General features: G+C 54.7%; 1 protein-coding gene across 1 annotated transcript; it reads left to right on the forward strand.

The window, feature by feature from the left end:
• The first annotated feature begins 1,144 nt into the window (after window positions 1-1,144).
• Window positions 1,145-25,223, forward strand: ARHGEF16 (Rho guanine nucleotide exchange factor 16). The gene is made up of 15 exons (XM_077311623.1): window positions 1,145-1,300; window positions 4,954-5,533; window positions 10,359-10,410; window positions 11,405-11,577; window positions 12,679-12,735; window positions 13,286-13,446; window positions 13,783-13,935; window positions 14,278-14,407; window positions 15,130-15,204; window positions 16,665-16,757; window positions 17,486-17,643; window positions 19,317-19,517; window positions 20,429-20,502; window positions 22,948-23,049; window positions 23,690-25,223. The coding sequence occupies exons 2-15, from the start codon at window positions 4,982-4,984 to the stop codon at window positions 23,827-23,829; spliced, it is 2,121 nt and encodes a 706-aa protein (XP_077167738.1). The 5' UTR covers window positions 1,145-1,300; window positions 4,954-4,981; the 3' UTR covers window positions 23,830-25,223.
• Window positions 25,224-25,785: the final 562 nt, after the last annotated feature.

A 25,785-nucleotide genomic window follows, 5' to 3' on the forward strand; every position in this document is an offset into this window, starting at 1 on the left:
TCGTCTGATGGGGGTCACAGAGAGGCTCTTCCCAGAAAGATCTCAGGTTCAATCAAAACCTTGGCCCTTAAGCCTAGCTCTCTCCTCTCAATTCTTTCCACCTTCTGTAGCATCCTTATACACAGTTTAAGGCTGCAATGCTGCCATGTCTTCCATGGGATGGTACCAGAAAGCATCTTGGTAGCTTGCCCTGGGGAAGGGGAGTCTGGAAGCCTGAAAAACCTCTCCCCTGGTAATTGGGGGGCTTTTGGGGTGTCGTTGCTGCCGTCTAGAAGGGCGGTGGGTCTGAAGTGCTGGGGAATCCTCATCACCTTACCTCCCTGAGACCACGCCATACACGATTCCATCAACTTTGCTTTTTTGTAGTGTTTTATTACGGCCTTTTCGTAAGGTCGTGTCAAGATAGACTGGAAGCCATGAGTAGCAGCGCATGGAGAAACACAAAACAGGAAACAAGAAGCCAAGACCAACATCTCCCTCGCTCCAAAACCTAGAGAGGGACAGGGTCTTAGTGTCACTCCACTTGTCAGTTGCATGAAGGCCCTCGGATTCCACAGCACTCCCAGTCAATTTCTGCAAAGGTAAAGCAGTATCCGTCTCAAAGAAAGAACACTCTGCACATGCTCAGCTACAAGTTATTCCCTCCTCCTCCAGGAGTAAGGAACTCCACTTACACTCTGAAGTCCTCAGTTCCAACTTTTTCTGGTAATGCAAAAGGAAGTTGAGGCGCGATAATATTTAGCACCACGCCATTACGCTGGCGTAACGCTATTTTTTTTCAATGCGCGGAAACACCCTGAGTCGCAGACAAGCCGCGATATTTAAAAGCCTGAAATCCTCCGTTGCGTACAATCCTCCCCCAGGCAAAGACGCCGCGGAGAGTTCCTGACTGCAACGAACACCATTGCCCAGCAGAGGGCGCGCTGGGACCGCCGCGAGGGAGCGGTTCCGCTTTCCAACCGAACTGGGGCGCCCTGAATGCGAACTCATCCCGTTGGCGACTTACGAAACTTGCAAACCCCACAGAGCTCACGGGCGCTTCCTCCGGAGTGAGCCTTCGGCTCCAACGGAGCTTGGAAGAACTTTTCGCCGCTGGGAGAGCGGAAGGCAACGCAGCAGGAGGGCGGATCCTGCCCAGGTGCCCTTCGGTCCCTCCCCGCGCCGGGTGGAGCCGCTTCGTGGGCGCGCTTCCCGGGCTGCTGCTCCAGTCGCGGGCTGCTCGGCTACTCGACGGCGGCACCTGCCTTGTGCTCCCGCCGGCGCTGAAGAGGGCGAAGCGCGCCCGGCCATGCAGGCGCAGGTAAGAGCCCCGACGGCGCGCCTGGACACGACAGACCCCTGGGGGAGGCGCGCGCGATTGGGGGAGGGGGTCGAGAAAGGAGGTACGCCCAGCCCACTTGGGGTTGCCAAGCTCCCGGTGGGGCCTGGAGACCTCCCGAAACTACACTGGTTCTCCCGACGGCGGAGATGCATGCCCCGGGAGGAAAAAGGCTCCTTTGGCGGGTGGACTCTGCATGGGACCCTTGCAATCCTTTCCCTATCCGCGTCATGCCCCAGATATCCAGGGGGCGGGCAGCCCTTCTCTCATTATTTTGATGGGGGGGGGGGTGTCAGGCTGACAATTTCGCCCCTCCTCCCCTCCCCCTCCCCCTCCCCTCCCCTCTTCGGTTCGGCAGTAGGGGTGTGGATGGGTCCGCTTCCCTCCCGCCGGGAAGCGCCGTCGAGGAAAGGTTGGCTCAGCGCTACCTCTTGGCTACGACTGATGGGGAGGCTTCCGTCGCGCCCGAGCTGGCTGCCGTCTCCTCGCGAGTAAAACGCTCGCCGCGATGCTCTGGCGGCATCCTTCGCGTCCTGGGGAGCCAAAACTGCGTGGCCTGGGGCGGGATTGGCTTCCTTGCCGGCGAGGGTCGCGGGAGGAAAGGGAGACAGGCAGGCAGCCCACCCACCCATCCCCTGGCAAACGGTGGAGCGGGCTCCGGAGGAGGATAAGGAGGGGCTTGTTCAGAAGGGGCCTGTTCTAAAGGGGGGTGGGAAATGACTTCAAGAAGGAACAGCTGGCTTGGGGGGGGCACGTTAGGGCCCCCTTGGGATGGATCTGCTGCATGAACCCCTTTCAGAGCTGCCCTTGGGTTGCCGTCAGGTCCCTCCTCTTCCCTGGAGACTGGAAGGCAAGCCCGGACTTCCCTGATCCAGAGAAGCAGCAGACTGGTCTCTCTTTCCATTGCTGATAACCATGAATGACCCCCCCTGCCCAGCCGCCACCTTTGGAGCATGCATATTGGCTGGTCTGTTCTCTGCCTTTAAGCGCTGCCCCTGCCTGGACTTCTACATGGGCGTTCTCAGTCGTCCTAGGGAATAAATAGGGTCTTATGCTCCTTCCAGAGCCAGTAGCCAAGGAGGACTCCCCCCACCCCCCAAGGCCAAGAGCGATTTCCCTGGGGCTGCCAGGGAGTTAAACAGCAGGGCCAGTTCAGCTGGGAACCTACCTGCCCCATGCTCAGACTTACTTGCAAGTGACTCCCAGGTAAGGTGAGATTCCCAGGTAAGGGAGTGCAGGTAGCAAAGGAAAACCTCTCTCTCTCACACACACACACACACACACACACACACACACAGGTACAGCCTGGCTGCAGTATTGTGTTGGGATCAAATTTGTCGCGCCATTTTGTTTGAGCAAACAGGGCCTTCATACACAGAGCCCCCCCACCCTGGTCTCCAGACAGTGGCTCCCAACCAGGGTTACCCTCCTCCAGGTGGGGGCAGGAGATCTCCTGGAACCCCGCCTGATCTCCAGGAAGCCCTGTGTGCATAACATGGGCAGCGTGCTCCTTTCCCACCTTGTTGTCACAGCTTGTCCCGTAGCAGCTCCTTCTCTGGCTTGCTGCATTTTCTGTTTCCCTAACCTGGGTGGGATCCTTATCAGGTGCAGTGCCGGCCAAGCCCAGACCTGCTGGCTGAGAATTCAAAGGGTGTTTCCCGCTGGAGAGCTGCCTGCTCCAGTGCTAGATAGCGTGTCTCAGCAGGTGCAGGTTGTAAAGAATTTCCAAAGGTTAAGGCACTGACATGGCAGGAGGCAGCCGTCCCAGAGTGCAGGTGTGGCCGCGTGGCACCGACTGGAGGAGGAAAAACACCCTATCAGGCCTAGTGTAGGAAACGGACATGACAGAGAGAAAACTAGAGTCATTCTCCCTGAGAGGCTAGCTTTCTTGGTTCGAGCTATAGTGTCACCTGGAGATCAGGTGTATTAGCAGGTGCTCTCTAGCCACCTCTTGGGGGGTGGCAGCAAGAAAGGGACCTGTGAAGGCTCAAGGGGTGGCAGGTAACAATGGATGAGCGATAGGGTTGGGAGTGTCCTGCATAGTGCTGGGGGTTGGACTAGATGACCCATGAGGTCCCTTCCAACTCTATTACTCTGTGATTCTGTATCAGTGGCTCTGAAAATCGAATAATAATGCCTCCAAAAGTGAAAAAGAAACCCCATTATTTATAAAGTATTTATAAAGCAATTAACATTTAAACGTCTAGAATTGTATCCAAAAATTCAACAGGTAGAGTGCAAAAGCAGTCCAGACAGAAGTCCAACAGGCATAGTGCAAACAGTAAGTTCCGACTGAAGGCCAAGCCTGGATCCGGTAGTACCTTGTTTTACAAAGTGGCTTCTACCGTGGACCTTTAGGTTCAATTAAAGATGTAGAACAGCTCAAAAATGCAGTTTTAGAGAGGTTGGTAGAACTGCATGCTGAATGGATAGATTCAAATGAGTAGCCGTGTTGGTCTGAAGGAGCACAATCAAATCAGAGTCCAGTCAGGCACCTTGAAGACCAACAAAGATTCATTCAGGGCGTGAGCTTTCGAGTGCAAGCACTCGAAAGCTCATGCCCTGAATAAATCTTGGTTGGTCTTAAAAGGTGCTACTGGACTCTGATTTTATTCTGCTGAATGGAGAAAGTGCGGAGAATTTTGTTGTCCCTCCAGGCCACCGGCAACGTCGCGATCTCCCAAGAAGGGATCAAATTCTCGGGATCCCTGGATGCAATTTTATGTCATGCTTAGTGACGTCATAAGCCTAAGCGTCCAAGCAAAGATTCTCCCACCCGGAAGGCTCAAAAGCCGTATTCCTGCCCTGGGTTCCCAGAGAACATTAATCTGGGATTTCCGCTCCGGCATGCTGGCTGAGTAACTCCATAGGCAGACGCAGGGCTCCCTGGGGAAGAATAAACCTTTGCATGAGGGCCTTGCAGGGAGAGCAGTTCCAGCCGGCGGTGAGCTTTGGAAAGCCGTTGGACTGGTTGGACTCCTTTTTCTCCCAGAGAGAGGCTGTGACCTTTGCGTTAACTCCTCCGCCGGCTGAAGGAGGCGGAACTTCTCCCCCCTTGCCTTTGGCGGAAGAGCTTGGCCTTCTGCAGTGATGCTCCAGGCCAGAATGCAGGAATGGCCCCATCCAGATGTGTCCCCTGCTAATTTAGGGAAGGAGACGCCTTCTCCTTGGACCTCAGTCTATGCAGCTCCAAAAGAGACATTGTTGCTGTTGTTTTTTTCTTGGCTGTTACCCAGGTTGTTTCCAGTGGTGTGAGTCTTGACTTCTGAAAGTGTTCTGGGTCTGTAGGGCTGCCAGTCCCCTCTCCCCCCTCCCCGGCCAGTGGCAGGGGATGGGGGGGGGGGGTTGTGCTGCCAGACTGAGACTAGGAAACTCCTGGAGATTTGGGGATGCAGCTTGGGGAGGACACGGAACTCAGTGGAGTTCAATGCCACAAAGATCACCCTCCAAACCCTCCAGTTTCTCATGAGAAACTGATCTTTACAATCTGGAGGTGAGCTGTAATTCCAGGGGGTCCCCAGGCCCCACCTGGAGGCTGGCACCCCTACCTGGGCCTCCTGTCTCGGTATCCTCCTCCTTGTTTCCATGAAAGCAGAGATAACCCTGTGCCTTCTTTCCCTCGATCCCCTTTCTAGGCTCCCTGGCGTTGCTCGTAGCCCTGCCATGTCCCAGCGGCATTCGGACCCCTCGTTGGCGGACGAGGCCCTTCTGCTCGGGCACCAGCTCACGTCGGAGTTACGGATCAGCGCTGCTGCGGGGAGCCCCCAGGGGAAGCCCGGGGCCATGGCTGCCCTGGACAACGCCGCCTTCTCAGATGACCTCTCCCCGCCTCCCGCCGGGCCGCGCCGGATCGTCCTCAGCACCGAGAGCCCGGCGGCTCTGAAGGTGGGCACCCAGCAGCTCATCCCCAAGAGCCTGGCCGAGTCTCCCCGGGCCAAGCCCCCCTCCCGGCACCAGAGCTTCTCGGCCACGGAGTCGAGCAAAGAGCCCGCCCGGTGCGACCCCAAGCGCCTGTCGGCCCCCAGCCTTTCTTCCGAAGACCTGGAGGAGGAGCTGGGCAGGGGGACGCTGAAGCGCAACCTCCGGAACATGTCCTACCGGGCGGCCATGAAGGGCCTCGGGAACGCCGAAGAGGCCCCCAAGTTCTGCACCACCCTGAAGCCGCTCTCCGAAGAGGCCAACGGACAACGGGCTCAGAGCCCTGGCCGGGCTAAGGTAGGCCCTGGACGTTGACCGAGGCTGGAGCACTTAGGAGTGCGGACTTCTAATCTGGCATGCCAGGTTCGATTCCCCGCTCCCCCACGTGCAGCCAGCTGGGTGACCTTGGGCTCGCCATGGTGCTGATAAAGCTGTTCTGACCGAGCAGGAATTTCAGGGCTCTCTCAGCCTCACCCACCCCACAGGGTGTCTGTTGTGGGGAGAGGAAAGGGAAGGCCATTGTAAGCCGCTTTGAGCCTCCTTCGGGTAGGGAAAAGTGGCATATAAGAACTAACTCTTCTTCTTCTTCTTCTTAGGCAGAGCCAGGCAAGCTGGGGCTAGCTCAGAAGCTAAGCAGGGTCATCTCTGGTTGGCATTTGGAAGGGAGACCCCCAGACAGTCCCAAGAGAGAAGGTGGCCAACCACCTCTGAATGTCTCCTGCTTGGAATCCCCACGAGCCAGCTGGGACGACAGGGGGGTGGGATCAGGGATGGGGGGGGAGGCAAACTCAGCTCAAGGAACTCTAAGCAACCTGGGGAGGGAGAGAGACACCTTCGTATTCCCCCAGTGCGTCTGGATACATCTGCTCCTGTGAACTGGCCGCATTTGCTGCTAGCTGTTTGTGGGCATTGCTTGCCCAGCAGGGAGTCCTCATCTGACTTTGCCCGTCTGGGCAGGGGGTCTCCGAATCTGATTACAGAGGCCAAGGATGTCCCCGCTAGAGAAGAGGTCCGGCTGGAAAACGGAGACGTCCCCTATTCTTGCCTGTTTGGGAGGGTTTAGGTATTAGGTATTAGTGTGTTCCCCTGTGCCCCTAAGCTGCTGAACTATTTGGAGGCCTTTGGTTTGAAGAAAAGCACTTTGCAATTAGTTTCGGATTTTCTGTCCCCGAAATAACATGCTGTCGTCTGCGAGCGCTGCTAACACTGTGTGCAGTCTTCTCTAGACGTCGCCGGGAATTGGGGAAACAGCCGAACAGTAACTGTTCAGTAACAGCCGAACAGCTGTTTAAAAAAAATAATAAGGTGGGAAGAATTCGGATATTTAGAACATGACCAACCCGGCAAGAATGGCAAATGTAAATATGTCCGTTTATAGAATCTGGATCGAACAGATCTGCCAAATATTCAATGAGGAGGGAAATCCCTCGTTTATGTTTATGTCATTCTTCTGAGGGCCGTGGGGTTTGTTAACAGCAGGGGTAGTCAAACTGCGGCCCTCCAGATGTCCATGGACTACAATTCCCAGGAGCCCCTGCCAGCGTTCGCTGGCAGGGGCTCCTGGGAACTGTAGTCCATGGACATCTGGAGGGGCGCAGTTTGACTACCCCTGGTTAACAGCGTCCAGATTCTCACGCCTTAGCAAATAGCGAGGAACAGCCGTTGCACTGAGAAAAGAGGAAAGGGTGAAATGCTTGGCGTTTCTGAATGCAGCCTGACTTGTCAGGGGGAGGTCCAGGTAAGGGTGCCCAGAGCTAGGTGTGCCTCACCTTGCGAGTCTAGGTAGCTGCACTTCAGGCTGGGTCACCAGATCAGTCGGTCTGGAGCAGTAGAATTAGCAAGGCCCCAGGAGCCCTTGTAGGACTCACAGTTCTTGGGAGCCACAGCTTTTCCCTTGATGGTCCTGTACTGTTAAAAGCCACACGTGTCCGTCTGAGCTTGTGGCTTGCCTCTCCCCCCCTCTCATGTTGGACACCCTCGAAGTCGCATCCCCGTCCTGGAACATCTAGCCCAGCTCACAGAAGGATGCCAGAAGAGAGCATCTGGCCTTAATTATCGTGCTTGTGCGCTGATGTACAGCCAGGGCTGGGTCAGAGGTCCAAGCATAGGAACATCATAGCTTAACCCTGTGGGGAGAAGAAGCCGTGGTGGTGGTGGATCACGATGGGAGCGCTGGCTGGCTCTGAGTGCCGTGGGGGAGTGGCGAGTTAATGGGCTGTTTGAGGGTCATTTTGGGATTTGGGAGAATGTGCTGGGGGAAGGGGAGGGGAGGGGGGAGGATTGAATGGCTCAGAAAGAGAGTGGAAGGCTGAGAGAGGAAGCCGGAGGCCTAGCAGCTGGGTTTTCCTGGAAACGCTTGATGCTTGATGACAACAAAAGGATGATGTGGTTTGGTATCCAAGGGCTTGTCCATTGCTGGACGATGCAGTCCAGCTGCTTTGGGGGGTTGTGTTTGAACGACGCACACAACGGAGAGGGGGTGCTTCTGGGACTGGGGGGTGAGTCGTCCTTCACTCGACCCTCCTCTTTTGGGGCTGCCCGGTGAAAAATGCTGTATGCTGGGAGATGCTTTTCGAAGAAGGGGAGGAGGCTGGCAGAATTGGCCGGCCGGCTCCAACCTTTACTCCAAGGCGTGGCAAAGTTGCGCACGGTGCCGGCACAGTGCCGAGGGTCACGCCTTTGGCGGTGTGCCTGGCTGAGACTGGCACAGGTGCGAGTCTTGTCTCAAGGGACCTCTTGGGCAAGGGTGTCCAGGCCCTTGGGGAGAGAAGTCAAGATCCAGCGGAATCACTCTGGAGGGAACATTTACCCCTAGGGAACCAGACGTCCATCTGTGTACAAGTTGCTGGCCATGGATCACACCTTGCGTTCATTTTATGGACTTATTTGCCGTCAGGTCCCAGCAGACTGCTGGCGAACCCATGAGGTTGTCAAGGCGTTTGGAGGCAGTTTGCCATGGCCTGCCTTGGTGGCCACCCATCCAAATACTCTCCAGGGTCTGACCCTGTTTCACTTCTGAGAGCCTTGCATTCATGGCTTCCTTTCATTTCCCAGCCTAGAGAAAGCCCTTTTCTTGTTCCTCTGCTTTTCGTGTGCTCCTCTCTAGGACTATGCTGGGCAGGGGAGCTGAGTTCATATCCCTGGAGAGAAAGGCTTCCCAGGTGAACTTTGGCTAACAACAGCCTGGGTTCAGCCTTGCTGTGTCCCTGTCCCCAGCATCTCCTGTTTGTAAAAAAGGTTGCAGGTGTGGCAAATGTCTCCTTTCTCCTGAGAGACTGGAGAGTCCCTGCAGGTCCAGATGCCACTGAGGGATCAAGGTCTCATTCTTAGGCATCTCCCTCGTTGTTTGCTTTAGAATATTTCTGGCCCGCCTGTTCTCATCCCTGTGTAGACAGCCCTGGGCATGACGGGCCATGGAATCATAGAACGACAAAACAAATATGAATGCAGCACCTGGCAGAACAAGTCTGAAACCATCTTGGAGTCAGAGACGAGGCACTCCCAAGCAGCAAGCACTCTGCTACGAACAGTCAGAGTTTTGGGAAGCAAGGTTTTCTTACTGATTCATGTGCTAGGATGGCACTGCAAACTGCAGCCAGGGTCGCCATAAATTGGCGCTTCATTCATTCATTCATTCATTCATTCATTCATTCATTCATTCATTCATTCATTCATTCATTCATTCATTCATTCATTCATTCAATTTATATACTGCCCTCCCCAAAGGCTCAGGGCGGTTTACCGGCAGTAAGAAAAAGATACAGGTAACATCATATATGGTAACAACAGGTGATAACAATAACATCATCATAATAATAATATTAACATGATAACAACAATGACATTGGAGAACGATGGAACTGCAAAAGAGCCTCAGCTCAGCTCTTACTGAGACCCAGTGGGTTAGGCAGAAGTTTGCACACAGAAACTTCTTAAAAGGCAGAGATAGAGACGGTGTTTTATTGGGGGGGGGGGCGTAGCGAGGGGCGATCGCCTCCGTGCGCAGCATCCTTGTTGAACGCTCACAACTGCATGTCTTTGCGAGCATCCCGGAGTGCTTGCAAATCTGTGTGCCCAGCTAGTTGTGGTTTCCCCGCAAACCCGCCCTGCAATTGTGCAGTAAGTCCAGCAGCCTGTAGCGGCCTGAATTCTCCTTCCGCCTCTTAAGGCCGACACCTGTCCCGGCGTCCCCCTGTGCCCAGAATCTGTAGCTCTCCAGTTTCTTGGTTTGGAAACATGTGCAATAAATCCCCCTCACTGCAAGCTGGCTTTCATGGCGACGTAACTCAACCTGTGGTTGTTTTCCTTGGGCCAAATCCGGATGATCTGCCCCCACCCCTCCCGTGGCAATGTTAGCACACGGGTCAGAGGGGGCCGAGGGGAGGAGTGAGGGTGGGTAAATCATTAAGGAGAAGCAGCCGGATGCAAGGAGGTTTGGCTCCCCGGCAGACCTGTCCGGACTGGATTTGCGGCTCCCTCTTGGAAGTGCTTTAGCAAACACATTTGGTTTCAGCCCCAGGACAAGGAAGCGAGCCGCAGAAAAATCCTGGGAATGAAAGCGGCGGGGGGGGGGGGGGGGCAGGGAGGGACAGCAGGAAATGCTGAGCACGGCCGGAAAAGGCGTGCGTGTTCCTTGCTTGATAAATAATGTATTTTAGGTAGTTGTAAATTCAATTTGTAGGCTGCTCATCCTGCATAAATAGCCACGCTCATGGGAACTTGAGAGGGTTCGAAGAGAAACACCGTTTTGATTTGCAAGTAGACATGACCTTCCCCTGTTTGGGATGTAACTACAATTGGGGAGGGACCGGGGATCAGTGGCAGGACATCTACGTGGCCCGCAGAAGGTCCCGGGTTCAATCTCAGGTGTCTCCGGTTAAAAAGCTCAGGCTATTCACGGGTGGCCAAACTGGCTCTCCAGATGCCCACGGACTACAATTCCCATGAGCCCCTGTTGGCAGGATTTCTGACGGAGGCGTCTGTGTATGCAGTGGCTAAATCCGCCTTGAGAGGTGGTCTAGAAACTGAATAATAATTAACAATTAAAAATTAAAAATTATTTACTTAATTAATTAATTAATTAATTAATTAATAATAATTCTCTCTCTCTGGCTTTGGATAGATAGCCTTTGGGCGCAAGCGGATCCAGCGGCATGGAGGTTCTTTCAAGGATGGTGAGTGAGGACGGCTGCTGGATTTCGGGACTCCACGCCCAGGCTGCCTTCTGGGCACGAGAGGAAGGACTGAGCCACTGGGGGGTGGCGCTTAGAGAACCGGACTAGAACCGGACCCACCCAGGCTCCAGTCCCCCCTTGACTAACGGGGCTCCCCAGGTGGACTTCAGCCTGTCCGTCATCTTGGCTCCGCCCCAAATGCTCCCGGGCAGAAATCCGTCCAGCGAGAGGCCTGCTTTGCATCAGACAGCTAAGCAGACGTCCCGCAAATGGAAAGCATGTCCGTGCTTTGTGATTTGGGGCTGGTCGGCATCCCGGATGCTTGTTCTCTTTGTATCGGGGGTCTGCACATGTTCTTTCCTCCAGGGAAGTGCATCCGAGTGTATGAACACAAGAGCTGTTCTAACCCTCCAGCGCTATGAGATGCTTGTACTGGAATGACGCCCCTGGGTCCGGGACAGACCCCCCAGCCTTCCCCGGGAGGGATCAGGGTCTCTCGCTCGCCTGCTCTCTCTTTGTACATCACAGGGGCTTTCGGGGCTGATCTGGCATTTCCCACGTAAGGCGTAGGCAGGGAAACCTGGCCCTTCTGTGCTCCGCTGAAAGGAACAACGTGGACCTGCCATCCGAGAAGCCAGACGGCCACCGGGAAATTAGCTTTCCCCACCCCGCCCTAGCCAAGAGCAAGCCCTGCCTGTCCCCGCCTAAGTTATCAGTTTTGGCACCGGCTTGTATTTTCCCACGCTGGATTTCTAATGCTCAGTAGAAATCCTGAGGTATAACTGGGGCTACAGCCAAAAAGGCCCTGCTTCTTTCAGCTAAGCCGAGACATTGTTTTGTGTGCATCCGGCCTTTCTTTCTCCCCTCTGTCATGGAACTAGAGGGGTACCAGGACTTCCCCCATCCAAGCATGGCTGTTTCAGGTCTTTTCCCCTCACAGCCCCCTCCCCAAGCCATCTCAGCCCCCCCACATGTGTTCCCGCTCCTCTTCCAGACCCCCGTCTGTATCAAGAGATCCGAGAGAGGGGCCTGAACTCCATCAGTCACGAGTCAGATGATGACCTCCTGGAGGTGGACACCATCCCCGAGGAGCCCCCCGCTGCCGACGCCATCATCGTGGTGAAGAATTACCAGCCGGTCCGCGTCACCTGGAGCCAACTGCCCGAGGTAGGGCGGAGAGGCCTCTGCCTTTCCCGAAAACGATCTTCAGTGCTCTCTCTTGCACCCCATTTTGGGTGGCTGATGGAACCTCCTGTGTATTCCTACGAAACTGCCCTCTTCGGAGTTCAGGCCCTTGTTTGTTCTAACCATCCGCAAAAAGCTGAGCCAGGCCCCTCAGTCCCTCAAGTATCGCCTGCTCTGGCTGGAAGCAGCTCTCTGTTGTCCCAGGCAGCCGTCTGCTCCCCTGGCCCTTTCACCGGGAGATGCCAGGGATTGAACCTGGGCTCTTCTGCACACTGAGCAGCCCGCACTGAGCCGCTCCACCTCCCTATTGTCTGCTCTGTCTGGCGGCCACTCTCCAGGGCCCTGGGCGGAGAAGCGTTTCTCCCGAAAGCTCTCCCTCCACTCCCTTCCTTGCCTGCAAGGTCTGGTCTCCTGGAATCCCCTGCAGGGGCCACCCACAAGGGAGGAAGTCCTGCAGGTGTGTTTGGTTTGGGTGGCCCGGCCAGGAGGAGCGACTTCCTTGGGGGCTGCCCGGCCCTCCTGTTTCTTTCACGCTGGCGGGTTTTAAAAGGTCCTCCTGGGAGGGTGACGCTAATAACAACATGGAGGAAGAAGGATACTACGAATATTAAGAATGCGGAGTAGCTCCACCTTGCAGGGAGACGCCTGAGCAGGCCTGTTCCAGAGCTTTGGCAAAATCCACCTTGGCACCGGTGTTTGCTTTGGCAGCGGACTGCAGGTGCCAGTTTGGAAATCCTCCGGAATGCGGTTTTGTTCCTGCCACAGGCCATAAGAGCAGTAGACCAGGATTCCAGCACCCGTTCTCTGAAGGGCCACCCAAATATCCCTGTTTGTCTGCTCATTGCATTCGGGAAGTGGGATTTAGAGGTCTTCTGGTGGCAGGGAGTTCCTCAAGCCAATGGTGCACTGGGTGCCGAAATGTGCTCTGAATCTACCGCCTGTCAACGTCACGGTGGGCCCCTGACTGTCCTCCCCGTCTCTGGTCGTTGTATTGTTTTTCAAGACAGCCCTCTCGACCAGGAGGGTCAGAGCAAGGCGATGTCGGGTGGAGCCCTCTAGCTCATGCAGAGTTGCCTTCTGCAGGTGCAGGAAGCTGGCATTTTGGAGCGGATCTCACCTGAAGAGCGCAAGAGGCAAGAGGTGCGTGGAGCCCCCGGGGGAGAAACAGTGCGGGAAGGGATTGGGGCCCGCGAATGCTGGGGAAGTGAGGAAAAGCACACGGAGAAATGCCTTTCTGTGGCTGGGCAATTCTCCCGATGATGTAACTGAGCATGTCAAGAGTGCTTTTTCCTGCTCCACCCTGCGCTTCTCATACTTAGAACTTCCTTCCTTCCTTCCTTCCTTCTCTCTCTTTCCTTCCTTCCTTCCTTCCTTCCTTCCTTCTCTCTCTTTCCTTCCTTCCTTCCTTCCTTCCTTCCTTCCTTCCTTCTCTCCCTCCCTGGCCCTCCCCTCTTATCCTTCCATCCTTCCTTCTCTCTCCTTCCTTCCTTCCTTCCTTCCTTCCTTCCTTCCTTCCTTCCTTCCTTCCTTCCTTCCTTCCTTCCTTCCCTCTCTCCCTCCCTGGCCCTCCCCTCTTATCCTTCCATCCTTCCTTCTCTCTCTTTCCTTCCTTCCTTCTCTCTCCTTCCTTCCTTCCTTCCTTCCCTCCCTCCCTGGCCCTCCCCTCTTATCCTTCCATCCTTCCTTGCAGGCCATCTTTGAGATCATCACGTCGGAGTACTCCTACATGCGCAGCCTGGCCATTCTGGTGACCCAGTTCCTGAAGTCTGAGGAGCTCAAGGAGACGATGACGCAGACGGAGCACCACCACCTCTTCTCCAACATCGGGGATATCCTGGCAGCCAGCAAGAGGTAAGGGCTGGAGACCATGTTGGGGGCCATTCTGGGATGTCAGGGCCCCGGTCAAAGTTGCACGTATTCGGTCGATCCAGGGCTCCTTGTCCTCTTTTATCGGTGGGCAGCTTTGGCCCAGGGACCCTGGAGGTCGTTTCCCTTCCTCTGAGCCTCACTGGAGGAAGAGGAGGAGGAGGAGGAGGTAGCCATGAATGTCCTGCATGCTGCAGGGGCTTGGCTTGGATCCCTCCTCATTCTGTGTTTCCTGAGAGCCTCTGTTTTCTAGTCTGTCCTGACCTATGCATCCTGCCAGTGGTGGAAGGGAGGATAGCTAAAGGTCCCCTTGTGTCTTAGCTTCTTCGAAGACTTGGAAAAGAGACACCAGGAGAACCTCGTGATCTCGGACATCAGCGACATCGTGGAGGCTCAGGCCAACGCCCATTTCCACCCCTACGTCATCTACTGCTCCAACGAGGTCTACCAGCAGAGGACCCTGCAGAAGCTGCTGTGAGTTCCTCTGGCCATTCCTCCCCCAAGCGGTCCTTTACAACAGGGGTAGTCAACCTGTGGTCCCCCAGATGTCCATGGTCTACAGTTCCCATGAGCCCCTGCCAGCATTTGCCCCCGTCAGCCTGCCCAAACCCCTTTCAAATCCCTCCACCGCCACACCTGGTAGCCGTGAGTTCCGGAAACTAGGGTTGTGCGGTTCGGCAGCCACTTCGGCCGCCGAGCCGCACAACCCTACCGCAACCGCCAACTATCCATTGCAGTTCAGCCGAGCCAAATGCAAGCGGCTGAAAAGGAGGCACTGGAAGAACTTAACTCGATGTTCCCCCCAACCTGTTCCAGAACCACAAACCCGGCCTTCAGAGACACGTTGAAACAAATTGAGCGGAAGTCAGAGTGTGGCGGCCTGCCCTTGATCTCCTTCCTCATCCTCCCCATGCAGAGGGTCACCCGCTTGCCGCTCCTGATGGATGTAAGAGCTGGGGCCTGGGGGGGGGGGTGGATTGGCCAACTGGGACCCCTCCTTGGCTGCCTGGCCCTCCAAAGCACATCAGGGAGTCATATCACTTGACCCTGGTGGGCTAGGCTCCAGGCTCTGTCCAGGCAGGTCGTGTGCTAAAATGAATGTCCCTTCACGGGTACTTAAACGGGGATATGGATCTAGTTTATAAAATCAAACTGGATTGTGGTTCTACTTCGTTTAGGGCTGCCAGCTCTGGGTTAGGAAATTCTTGGCTATTGGGGGGGTGGATCCTGATGAGGGTGGAGTTTGGGGAGTGTAGGGTAGAATAACATAGAGTCCACCTTCCAAAGTGGCTATTTTCTCCGGTGAACCGACCTGGAGATCCGTTGTTATCCCAGGAGATCTCCAGCCACCACCTGGAGGCTGGCAACCCCACTGCAGCTTCATAGGTAGAGTGTAAATAAATTTAATTAATCTGCACGCTCGGTTTAGCCCCGCCCTCCTAAGCCTATGAGAACCTGCTCCCCCTTCTGGCCGTTCTGGGTATAGCCGCCCGGAAATAAGTGCTTTATTAATTAAAAATTTAAGAGTCCCCCGTTTCCGCGGTAGCCAAATTCAGCTCCCCCCTTCTGCGTAGCCCCCGGGATTGGCTGATGAATGACAGTGAATCCCACGGCCTTTGGCTTGACAAGCCATGTTCCATGCTGAGATGCCCTTTTTTAAAATTGCAGACCGTTTGTCAGAAAACCCGGATGGGCAGTGCAGTTTACGATGCTGCCACGCGGGCGCTGAAAGCCATAAGCAAGGTGAGTGGGTTTACTCGCATGCAGGGCTGCAGCAGTGACGGCTTTTGAGGATCCCGTTCCGCACCAGGCGGCTGAAAGGCGATCTAAACGCGTCCAGCAAGAGCTTTGAGCATTCTTGAATTGGAGAACGAGTGTGGCACAGGGGTTAAGAATGTGAGGCTAATACCAGGGAGATCTGGGTTCGAATCCTTTCTCGTGCCAAAAGAGCTCACTGGGGTGGCTTTGGGGCCAGTCACTCGCTCAGCCTGACCTACCCCACAGGGCTGTTGTGAGGAGGGCGGAGAGGAAAATGGAGTAAGCTGCTTTGGGGCCCTCGTGGGGGAGAAATGAATTATCCGCACATAAATCACATGTCTGTGTTCGGTTTCAAGACGGGCCACGATCCCAGCAATTCGCCAGTCTTTTAAAATCGATTTCTTGAACAAAAACAGCAACCGAGAAGAAAGTAAATGAAACGGACAACCTCACGGGACAGTTTTTTAAAAGGCCGACAGCAGAAAGATCAGCCGGCTCCGTACGTGGGGCCTCCCACGATGGGTCCTGCTGGGTGACAGGGTCAGTTTGCAGCAACAGCAGCTTAGAGCAGACATCCGGTGGCACCCGGAAGACGATCCACACTGATTCCAGCATCCATGCTCCTGAAACAGAGCTTGCTTCATCGGCTGCAGAAGGTGCATGCGTGTCCCTGAAGTCAGCGCTTTCCCGTCCACAGCGGAGACGACGTGTCACTCATATCATGCCTATCTAGACACTGAATCAATTCAGCTGCATCTCGGGAACTTCCCCCTGCATCTGCCTATCATGTTCTATCTGGCGCAAGACGCTGTTTTAACCCTCCTCGGCTTGTCCTCGGGACACACCCTCTCTGCCGGAACCGACTGTCCTCCGGGTGGAAGCTGGCTTGAAGCTGGCCTCTTTCTCTGCCACCTTCCTATTGTGAATAGTGCATTTGCACCCGAGGAAGCAAGCGTCTGACTCATTGAAAGCCTTACGCCTGAATAAATTTCGCTCGTCTCCAGGAACGCCTGTTTTATTTGATCTGCGTGGCAGATGACATGTGGATTGGCTGAACAGGCTGGTTAAACTCACATTTCATAGAATCATAGGATCATAGAGTTGGAAGGGGCCACACAGGCCATCTAGTCCAACCCCCTGCTCTACGCAGGATCAGCCCAAAGCATCCTAAAGCATCCAAGAAAAGTGTGTATCCAACCTTTGCTTGAAGACTGCCAGTGAGGGGGAGCTCACCACCTCCTTAGGCAGCCTATTCCACTGCTGAACTACTCTGACTGTGAAAATCTTTTTCCTGATATCTAGCCTATATCGTTGTACTTGTAGTTTAAACCCATTACTGCGTGTCCTCTCCTCTGCAGCCAACAGAAACAGCATCCTGCCCTCCTCCAAGTGACAACCTTTCAAATACTTAAAGAGGGCTGTCATGTCTTTCTTTTTGTGTCCAGCTCGTGAAGCAGTGCAACGAGGGTGCCCACACCATGGAGAGGACCGAGCAGATGTACACCCTGCAGAAGCAGCTGGAGTTTGGGAAAATCAAGGTGAGAAGTCCCCCTCCCAAGGAAAAGCCTCCAGGCTGGCTTCCCTGCACTGGAAAGCGTTGTTTAATTTTTATCTGTTGAATTCTGTACTCTGGCCTTTATTTAGGGAGTAACATGCATGGTGTTTTGGGTGTGTGTGTGTCCCGTGCAATTTTGTGCTCACAAGAAGGTTCAGTTAGGCTGAGACAGAGAGAAACAGAGACAGAGATAGAGAAAGAGTTGTCGTGTCCAAGGCAGCAGGTAACCAAGGATGCATCTTAGCAGAAGTCTCAGGCAGGGGGTGTCTCTCTTTTCTGAAATAGAGAGGATGTACCTACAGGGCAGGAGTCTATTTTGTTGCAGGGAATCCCTCTAGGAGCTGGGAGAACGAGGCTCTAATCCCACTTCTGCCAGCCAAGGTTGCTGGGTGACTTGGGCTTAGCCCACCTCACAGGGTTGTTGTGAAGGGGGAAAGAATAGCAGGGGAACACTCTAAGACGGTGGCCTTCCCCGTTGGGGAGAAAGGCAGGGTGTAAATGCAGGAAATAAAGAGCCAAAGAGGCCCATTCTTGTTGCTCAGCAATCGGTCCTAATTTTGTAGCAGTGGGCTCAATTAATTCATTGCCACAAGGTAAGGTGGGGGCTCTTCCAAAAACTAAATTAATGAGCCCCTTAAGCAGGTGTCTGCAAAGGTGGTGTCGCTGCGCCCTCAGCGTTCCTTACAGCCTCCCCTGCCTCCTCCCTTCTAGAATTTCCCCCTAATTTCTGCTTCCCGCTGGCTCCTGAAGAGGGGGGAGCTCGGCCTGCCCTTGGCGGAGGAAGGGGGCATTTTCCGGAAGGGCTCCGGGCGCGGGAGCTGCTACCTCTTCGTCTTCAACGACGTCCTGATCGTCACCAAGAAAAAGAGGTGAGAGGCGGGGCCCAGGGGACAGATTCCCTTTAGGGGTCCCTCCATCCGGAGGCCCCCTGGAAAGTTGGTTTCGGTCACCAGCCTTGCGCTGCGAAGATCCCTGTCTGCGCATGGAGGATCCGTAGGGGATAAGCCACATCGCTCTCCAGAAGGCTGTGTCCCGCGCTGAAACTCGGGCGGAGTCTACGTGGGATCTTGCCCAAGGCACGGCTTTTGGCTGAATGGCCAACAGAGGAAAAAATCCCAGTGGAAAAAGGGCCTGCAGATAATTCAGGGGTCAGTCCAAGGATGTGCAAAGGGAAACCTGCCCAGCAGGGGCTTGTGAAAAGGGAAACCTGCCCAGCAGTGGCTTTGCTCCTGTGAGCAAAAGATAAAAGAGGCAAAATGGTTGGGGGTTTTTTTGGGGGAGATGGGGGGTTTCGTAAAGGGGGGAGGGTCTCTCCCGGTTCTCCTTCCTTCCCCAGCCTTTTTCTTGCAAGCATCCCAGGAAAGGAGAACGTCAGCTCACCCAGGAGCTCTCCTGCGGGTTTATTTTCTGCTACACTTTCCCCCAGTTCAGGGCAAACGTAGAAATGACGGGCAGGGAGGTCCATCCCCGGCTAGCTGGTTCAGGGGTCCAGTGTCTACCTCGGAAGCGGCAGGCTCCCCCGCGCAAGTGAGGAGCGCTCCTGGCTGGCTTCCCCGCTGAAACGCTCCACAAAACGCGCTCGGCGAAAGCAGGAAGCTGTGGCAGCCGTGGAATTTGCTCTGGAATGCCAATCGGCCGGATTCCTGGGGAACTGCTGATGGCGGATTATGAGAACAAGCCTTCCCCTTGCTGTTTTTTTTCCTCGTTCTGTCTCGGAGACTCCCTGTCGCTTTTCCTCCCCGCCTCTCTCCCCTTCCACTCATCTTGTCATCGCTTCAGTGACATTTCGGGAGACAGTCTTGCCTCCGAGTGCTCAGTCACGAAGGGTGAGGAGTGGGCCAGGGGTGGGGACGGCCCGGTTTGTTCCCAGGCTCTCGCTTAAGGCGTGGACATGAGACTGGGGGGGGGACGCAGGCCCGTTCCTTCCATTATGACGTTCTGCAGCAATTTGCCCGAGGATCGTAACCAGATGGCCGCGCTTCTTCGATTCGATTCGATTAACTCTCTCGGTAGCCAGGGAACAGAGGCCGAAAAAAAAGCAATTCCTTCAAAAAATCCCAAACAAGACCTAGTTGGCTCGGCGTTCGACAGAATCCCCTATTCTCTGTCCAGAACGTGCTTGGCTTTTCCGGGCCTCGTTGGAGAATTGTGTCCGGGTGGCGTAGTGGGCAGGGGGCTGGGCTTTCCTGGGGAGACTGGGGTGGGGGTTGTCACCCGTCTGCTGTAGCCCTTATAGGACTGGCTGGGGACCGGGGCGGCCTAGACTCGAGTCCTTTCTCTGCCCTGCCGCCCCTATTGAACCATGGTCAGGGGAGGACGAGAGAAGCCATCTCACAAGGAGATCCGGGGGCTGAAATGGAGGCGGGGAGGCCGTAGAAGCCCCCGGGAGCTCCTTGGGGAGGAGGGCAGGATGAAATCTGTCACGGGAGCCGTGGAAGCCCCCATGGGGAGCAACCACTGTGAGCTGAAACTGTGGTTCCTTTCTCTTGTCCCTGTTGCGGCTCAGCGTTCCCGTCTTACACTGTCTCTTTCTCGCCCGCAGTGAGGAGAGCTACGCCGTCCTCAACTACGCCATGCTGGATCAGATAGCGGTGGAAAAAATCGAGAGCCCCGACGTCCCCTCTTCTCCCCCAGGCAGGCCGGGATCCAGCGGCGTTCTCCGCAGCGGCCACCTCTTCCGCGTGATCCTGAGCAAGGACAGCGAAGGCAAGCGGGAGGTGGTTGTGCTGTCTGCCGAATCCCTGTGAGTATGGGGTGGGGGGCAGACCCTCCGTTGCCCGGAGTCTGGACACCTGGCAGGTTTTTTAATATGTGGTTCACAAAGGGTTTGTTCCAATTTAGCATGCATGTTTTTTTTTTTAAATCTCACTCCCTGTTTCAGTGTCGATTGGCTGAACCTTGTGATCTCACTTCCTGTTTCAGTGTCGGTTGGCTGAGGCTTGTGATCTCACTTCCCGTCTCACTGGTGATTGGTGATTTCCGGTCTCAGTGTTGAGTGGCTCTGACAGAACTGCTCTGCCAGCACAGCTCTAACAGGACCGTGACTAGCACAAGATCACCCAGCTTGCTGCATGTGGAGGAGCAGGGAAGCAAACCGGGCTCTCCAGATTAGAAGCCCCTGCTCTTAGCCGTGACACCACGCTGGCTCATGCCCAGTAGGGCTTCTGATTTGCCATTGAAGATTTGGCTCCCTTTGCAGATTAAAATAGCATTGTTTCCCACCATATTTTTACTCCCCCACCCTCCTCCCTGCTGTTGGAGTTCCCCGCAGGTGGCTGATTCTGCCTCACCTGGTCTCCATTTCATGCTAGTTCACTGCCTGGGTCAGAATTCCAGACAGGCCCGCAGGTGCATTAAGGTCTGTCCCTTCTGGCTCCCACTTGCAGAGAGAACTTTTCCACTTGCAGTCTTGGTGGTTGACCACCTGGGGGCAGCAGCACACCATTATAGGCGCCTCTGATTGGAGGGAGGGATGATGCCCACAGCTCTCCCTGTAGCATCTTCCCCCCAGGAAGGTCCAGAAGCCCAGATCAGCCCCAGCAAGTAGGCAGCAGTTTTGAAGAGTTCATGTTTCTGTCGTGTGCCATCTGCACCGGCCGTGGGGAATCGACGTCCTCAAGAGGCAAACATACCCTTCTTCTTTGCTCTCTGCAGAAGTGACCGCGCAAGATGGATCACGGCTCTGATGCACCAGGAAGAGAAGGAGAAGGACACAGCGGACAAAGGAGGTACAACCTCTCACGGGGAATCCCTGCCTATCCCTCTGGTCCTGCTTGCCTCTCTGGTGCTGTTGCTGACCTAACCCGAATCCTGAATGGTGGATCTAAAGCCAGGGTCACCCACGTGCATGATGTCGGGTGATGGGTGTGTGTGATTTGCATGGATGAATCAGCCCAGCATTGCCCCCTCCTCCCCGGTCCAATTAGCAACAGGGTAACCTCTTCCCATCCGTTTTACGAGCCTTTGCTGTGAAAGAAATGAGCATTCTTAACAAGAATTGGCTCGTACCGTTTCTGTGCATGCCTGTTCTCACCACGTCACTTAGAGCTGCAACGCAGGGTGGGCACGGTGTGCGTGTGGCACACGCAGCCGTGTTATGCTTCCACAATTAACTTTTCTGGGCTTGACCCGGAGCTGAATGTGGCCGCCGTCTGCTTAAGGCAATATCAGCTACTGAGGAATAGGGACATTTCTCATCCCCAAAGGAAAGCATTATAGGAAAGGCCTTCTAAATGTGCATCCAGAGTTGTCACCACTACCGTGCCGTTCTTGGTGCTATCAGAAGCCCCCGGGTTTAGCAGGGCATCATTCTGTTTGGGATTGTACTCTCGGCCACCGGGGCTGAGGAATGCCGATTGCACCGGTCCAAAAAAACGGGCGTCAGCTTGAAATCTGCCTGGCTGTTCATTATGGAGGGGGAAGGAGGGTTTCAGGGTGGAGCTGCCTGTAGTACAAAATGCAAACATACCCATGGTGTGCCCATAATTGTTATGCTTGATTGACGCTGCAGATAAGCGACTTTCCTGCTGCCACCCCAAATGTGGTGTTTCCCTGGGCTGGCAACTCATGCCTTCACGTGCCACTCATCTAGTGCGGAGAAGTGCGTGGCTCACCTTCCCGCACCCCACACCCAGCCCACATTTTGACGGGCAGCCGCTGAAAAGTGCAGATGAGCTGTGCTGCAACTTGCCCGCGTTTGAGGGGCTTGTGAGACCATGGGGAGGGGGTTTCCCCGTCTTTGGGCTGCCCGTCCACACGGCCATGCCCTTGCTCTGAGTCCAGTTTTCAGGCAGGCCACCGGGATGTGCGAAACAGGCTCGTCACTCCCCGAAATCTCCTAGAGTCAGACCGAAGAGAATCCGGACTCAAATTAAATTTCAGAGCAGCCGCAAAATATTCTGACTCAAACCGCCCTGGGCTGTACAGAAAGGGCAGTATAAAAATCTAATTAAAATATAAATAATAAATACATAAATAGTCTTTCTCGTAGGCCTGACCTATAAGTAAGGCAGGAGCAGGGGACCGGGGGTTGGGGTTAGTGCTGTTTTAGACGTTGTAAGGGTAGGGGAGGATTTCCCACTAACGAAGCTAAAAAGAAAGCAAAATCCTGATTCATCCGATCAAGGGGAAAGTAGATCATAAAAGCCTTCTTCTCAAATAATATTCCTGGAGTCCTTTTTGGTGCAGCTCAAACCCAATCTTAGTTTGAAGGGAGAACTGAGCTTAGTGCTCCCTCTTCTGGTCATTGTAGTGCATTACGCCCTATGGTTAGCTTGGCCACCGTCTCCAGTTGCCTGTGTGGACAGCCAGAGCACCCACGTCTCTCCCTTCTCCCTGGCAGGGCTGTTGTGCTGTTAACAGGCAGCACGCTAGCTAGAGGTGCCACACTCTCCCTATAGTCTCTGGAGTGCTTGGGCTTAGAAGAGGAGTCCCCCTGGATCAGACTAGAGGCCCATCTAGCCTAGCATCCGGTTCCAACCAGACTTTTCCAAGCAGTACTCAAGCAGGGTAAGAGGGCATTGGCCCCCTGGCATTGTTTGTCCCGTAGCGACTGGTATTCAGACTATACTGCCTCTGAAATGGGGAGGTTCCATTTAGCCAACATGGGAAATACAGTGAATTCCCCTCGTTCGTTCCTTTCAAAAACCTCCTCAGCCCGGGGCTTTTGCCACATCTTGTGGCAGAGATGTGTGAATAAGGAATAAGCCCTTGTATTATGTGAAAGAGAGTCTTATTTCTCCACTTTTCTGCTTCACCCCCTGTTGAGTTCCTCCTCCTTAACCACCCCACCCCACGCCGGTCTCTCAAGCCACAGGCGGCTAAATGGAACCTCCATGTTCAGATGCAGTATACCAGCTTCCGGAGGGCGTCGACGGTGGAGGCTTTGGCTCTGTGCCCTGCTTGTAGGTCTTCTGGGGACCTTTGGTTGACCGCTGCGGGAAGCAGGAGGCTGGACTGGAAGAGCGTCTGGTCGGATCCAGCAGGCTGCTCTGGCTTTCTTACATCCTGGGGGTCATTGTATGGGTGTGGACTAGAGATCTTTAGCGGAGGATTTTCACACTCTTCTCCTCTGGGGGGTTATGAAGGGCGGGGGGGAAGGATGTGCAATAGAGATGCCCACTAGGGGAGTTTCTCTTGGTCTTTTATCCTCCCTCTCTCTGCCTGCCTCCAAGATCTCAAGCAGGTGGAGATAACCCGCGCTTACCTGGCCAAGCAGACGGACGAGATCTCCTTGCAGCAGGCGGACGTCGTCCTGGTCCTTCTCCGAGAGGATGGTGGGTGTTCCTTGTGAAAGTTAGTTTGCGGGGAGGACGATCCAGTCTGGAGGTTTCCCAATTTGCAGCTTCGCTGTTCTGCCTCACGAAACTCCTGGGCAGTCAGTTCTAGGTTCAAATTGTGTCTCCGCCACCAACTTACTACAAGGCCAAAGGCATTCTCAGCTCCCTCCATATCTTCAGAACGGCACAGATTAGAACCGGCCTACCTTGCAACATCGTTGTAAGGGCTGCTGCAATGTTACCTATATAGAATGCTTTGAACACCCAATAGTATATACATCCTAGTAGATAGTAGGTATAATACTAGCATATAGCGCTTGCTTTTGGTGCCATCCTAAGACAGCATGCCAGATTAAGACTTGCAGGTCCTGGGTTCAAATCCCCAGCCAGCTATGAATCTTTCCAAGATACTCTCCAGCCCCCTAGCTTCCTGTTTCAGAGGCATAATGGCTGGAAAACCAGCAAGCTCATTGGAGGAAAGATAGACTAAAGTTAAATTCGTGGTAAACCTTGCAGGGCCCCCCCTAGTTCGGCTGTGATTCAATTGCATTTTTCGCCCATCATCTTTCGTAAGCCTATCCCAGCTCTTGCTCAGATTCCCGCCACCCACGCGTCTGTCTCCTCTCTCTCCTTCCAGATTGGTATTTGGGGGAGCGCCTGCGTGACGGGGAGAGAGGCTGGTTCCCGCAAGCCTGCGCCCAGGAGATCACCAACCGCAGCGCCGTGCAGCGCAACGTACAGCGCATGGAACGCCTGCGCATAGAAACAGACGTGTAAGCGGGCTCTGTTGGGCCACACCGGGACGCGACGCCTTCGGCTGGACCAGGCTACGGCATGCCTGATCGTTGTTCCCTGAAGAACTTCGCCCTGGCTTGGAAGAGGATGCGCCTTTTGGGGTGTTGGTTGTAGCCTGCCGGGGAGCTGTCGTCCAAAGAATCAAAGGCCCCTTCCAGCTGCTGGATGGACCTGGTTGGAAACAGGTTGTCCCCTGGCCACATCTCACACTCCCCTCCTCACCTGCCACCTCCAAAGACCGGCGTTGTAGGATCAGCCCCCGCGACAAGGGACTTTGCTCGCCGATAGTTCGGGAAGGAGGGGTGTCTTGTAACTGCCCCCCCCAATCAAAACTCAACAGACAATCAGAACTTTAAGAGAGTCGTCTTCTGGTTCCCACCACGCTTTGGCCGGAGTTTCGGGATGCGGGACTCCCGGAAAGACGCAAAATCAGACCTGCTCCTTGGCTGCGGAGGGGCGCCCGGCTGGCCAAGGACAGGAGCGTGCCAGTCTGTTTCCATGCCATCAACAGGGTGAAGCTACCCCTGCAGCTGTGATTGTCCTTGGGCCAGCTGCGGTGACCTTGGAGCACGGCTGGGCTTTCTCTTTTCTAATGCCGTTTTTGTACATGTGTGTGCTGCAGCGTACGAAGGGCGTAAACCCGATAGTTCACGGCTGGATGCTAAGAGAGCAAGCGATGGAGTCTCAGAGCAGATGGCTTTCCGCTCACTTGCCTTTGCAGAGCACGAGAAAGATGCCCTTGGACCAGGGGTGGAAGGACAGCCTTCCTGCCTTCTGGGCCAGTTTAGTGACTTCCTTGTCCGCCATCCTTAGGGGATGTGTAGTTGTGCGTTTAGAAACTGAGGCAACGTAACTGTGGAATGGTTTGAGGCATGCCCGCTTGACAAGAGGAGAGAGAACCAGAGGAATGTTCCAAATGCAGAGCTGGGAGAGGGCGAGGAGGCCTGATTTTAGGGAAAGGTTTGATGCTTGCTGGGCAGCCAGCAGGGGGGGCTCCAGGCTGTGAATGTTCTGCCCTAAACAGAGTCACGTTTTTCGGGGGCTTGGACCTGCTCAGGCTGGGGTGTTGGGAAACGGGGCAGATCCTTCTCCCTATGGCAGGGAAGGAAAAAGTTGACAAGGAAAAAGATTCCATCCAGTTTCTCCCGAGATGCTGCTTTTTCCATGTGTGGGGGCAGCTGCATCTCTGGGGGAGAGGGCGTGCGCCATGCAATCTCTGTCTTTTGCCGCTCCAAACGACACAGTCCAAAGAAAAAGCCCGAACTTAGACCCGGTTTTAACCCACAAGATACATTCCCCCCAATGCGTGTTCTTTCTTTGCTGTATATTTGCATGGTGTCGAATATTTAAGTGAATAAAGTCTTTAATTTGCTATATATTGCACATCTGGTACTTCTAAAGTGCGGGTGAGCACTCCAGTTAGAGGGGCAACTCTTATGAACGTTTAACTGGAAGCTTGCCCATCACCACCATTCGTTCTGGTTCTACCCACCCTACTTAATGCTCAGGTAAGCAGTTGTCCCATCTTCTGTCTGTGTCACAAGAACCCTGCGAGGTAGGCGGAGAGAGTGCCTGCCCTTTTGACCAAGGGTGATCTGAACCCTGCTGTCTGTGTGACCCTCCCCCAACAAAGTCACGCTCATCCTGAAGTTCAAAGGAATCTCTTAAGCCAGGGGTGGGCAAACGGTGGCCCTCCAGATGTCCACGGACTACAAGCAGATGCTGGCAGGGGCTCATGGGAATTGTAGTCCGTGGACATCTGGAGGGCCACCGTTTGCCCACCCCTGGCTTAAGCAGGGCAAGGAGGTGGGAGTGGAGAAAGACACCTGTGGGGGGAGCAGACAGTGTTGTTCTTGTGTACGCAAGCAGATGCTCCTGGGACCAAAGTTCTGTTTGTCTCGTGCGATATCCCAGGGTGCAAAATGGCCTTTTTTGAGG

The sequence above is a fragment of the Paroedura picta genome, chromosome 15 (assembly GCF_049243985.1).
Source record: "Paroedura picta isolate Pp20150507F chromosome 15, Ppicta_v3.0, whole genome shotgun sequence".
Taxonomy (NCBI): Eukaryota; Metazoa; Chordata; class Lepidosauria; order Squamata; family Gekkonidae; genus Paroedura; species Paroedura picta.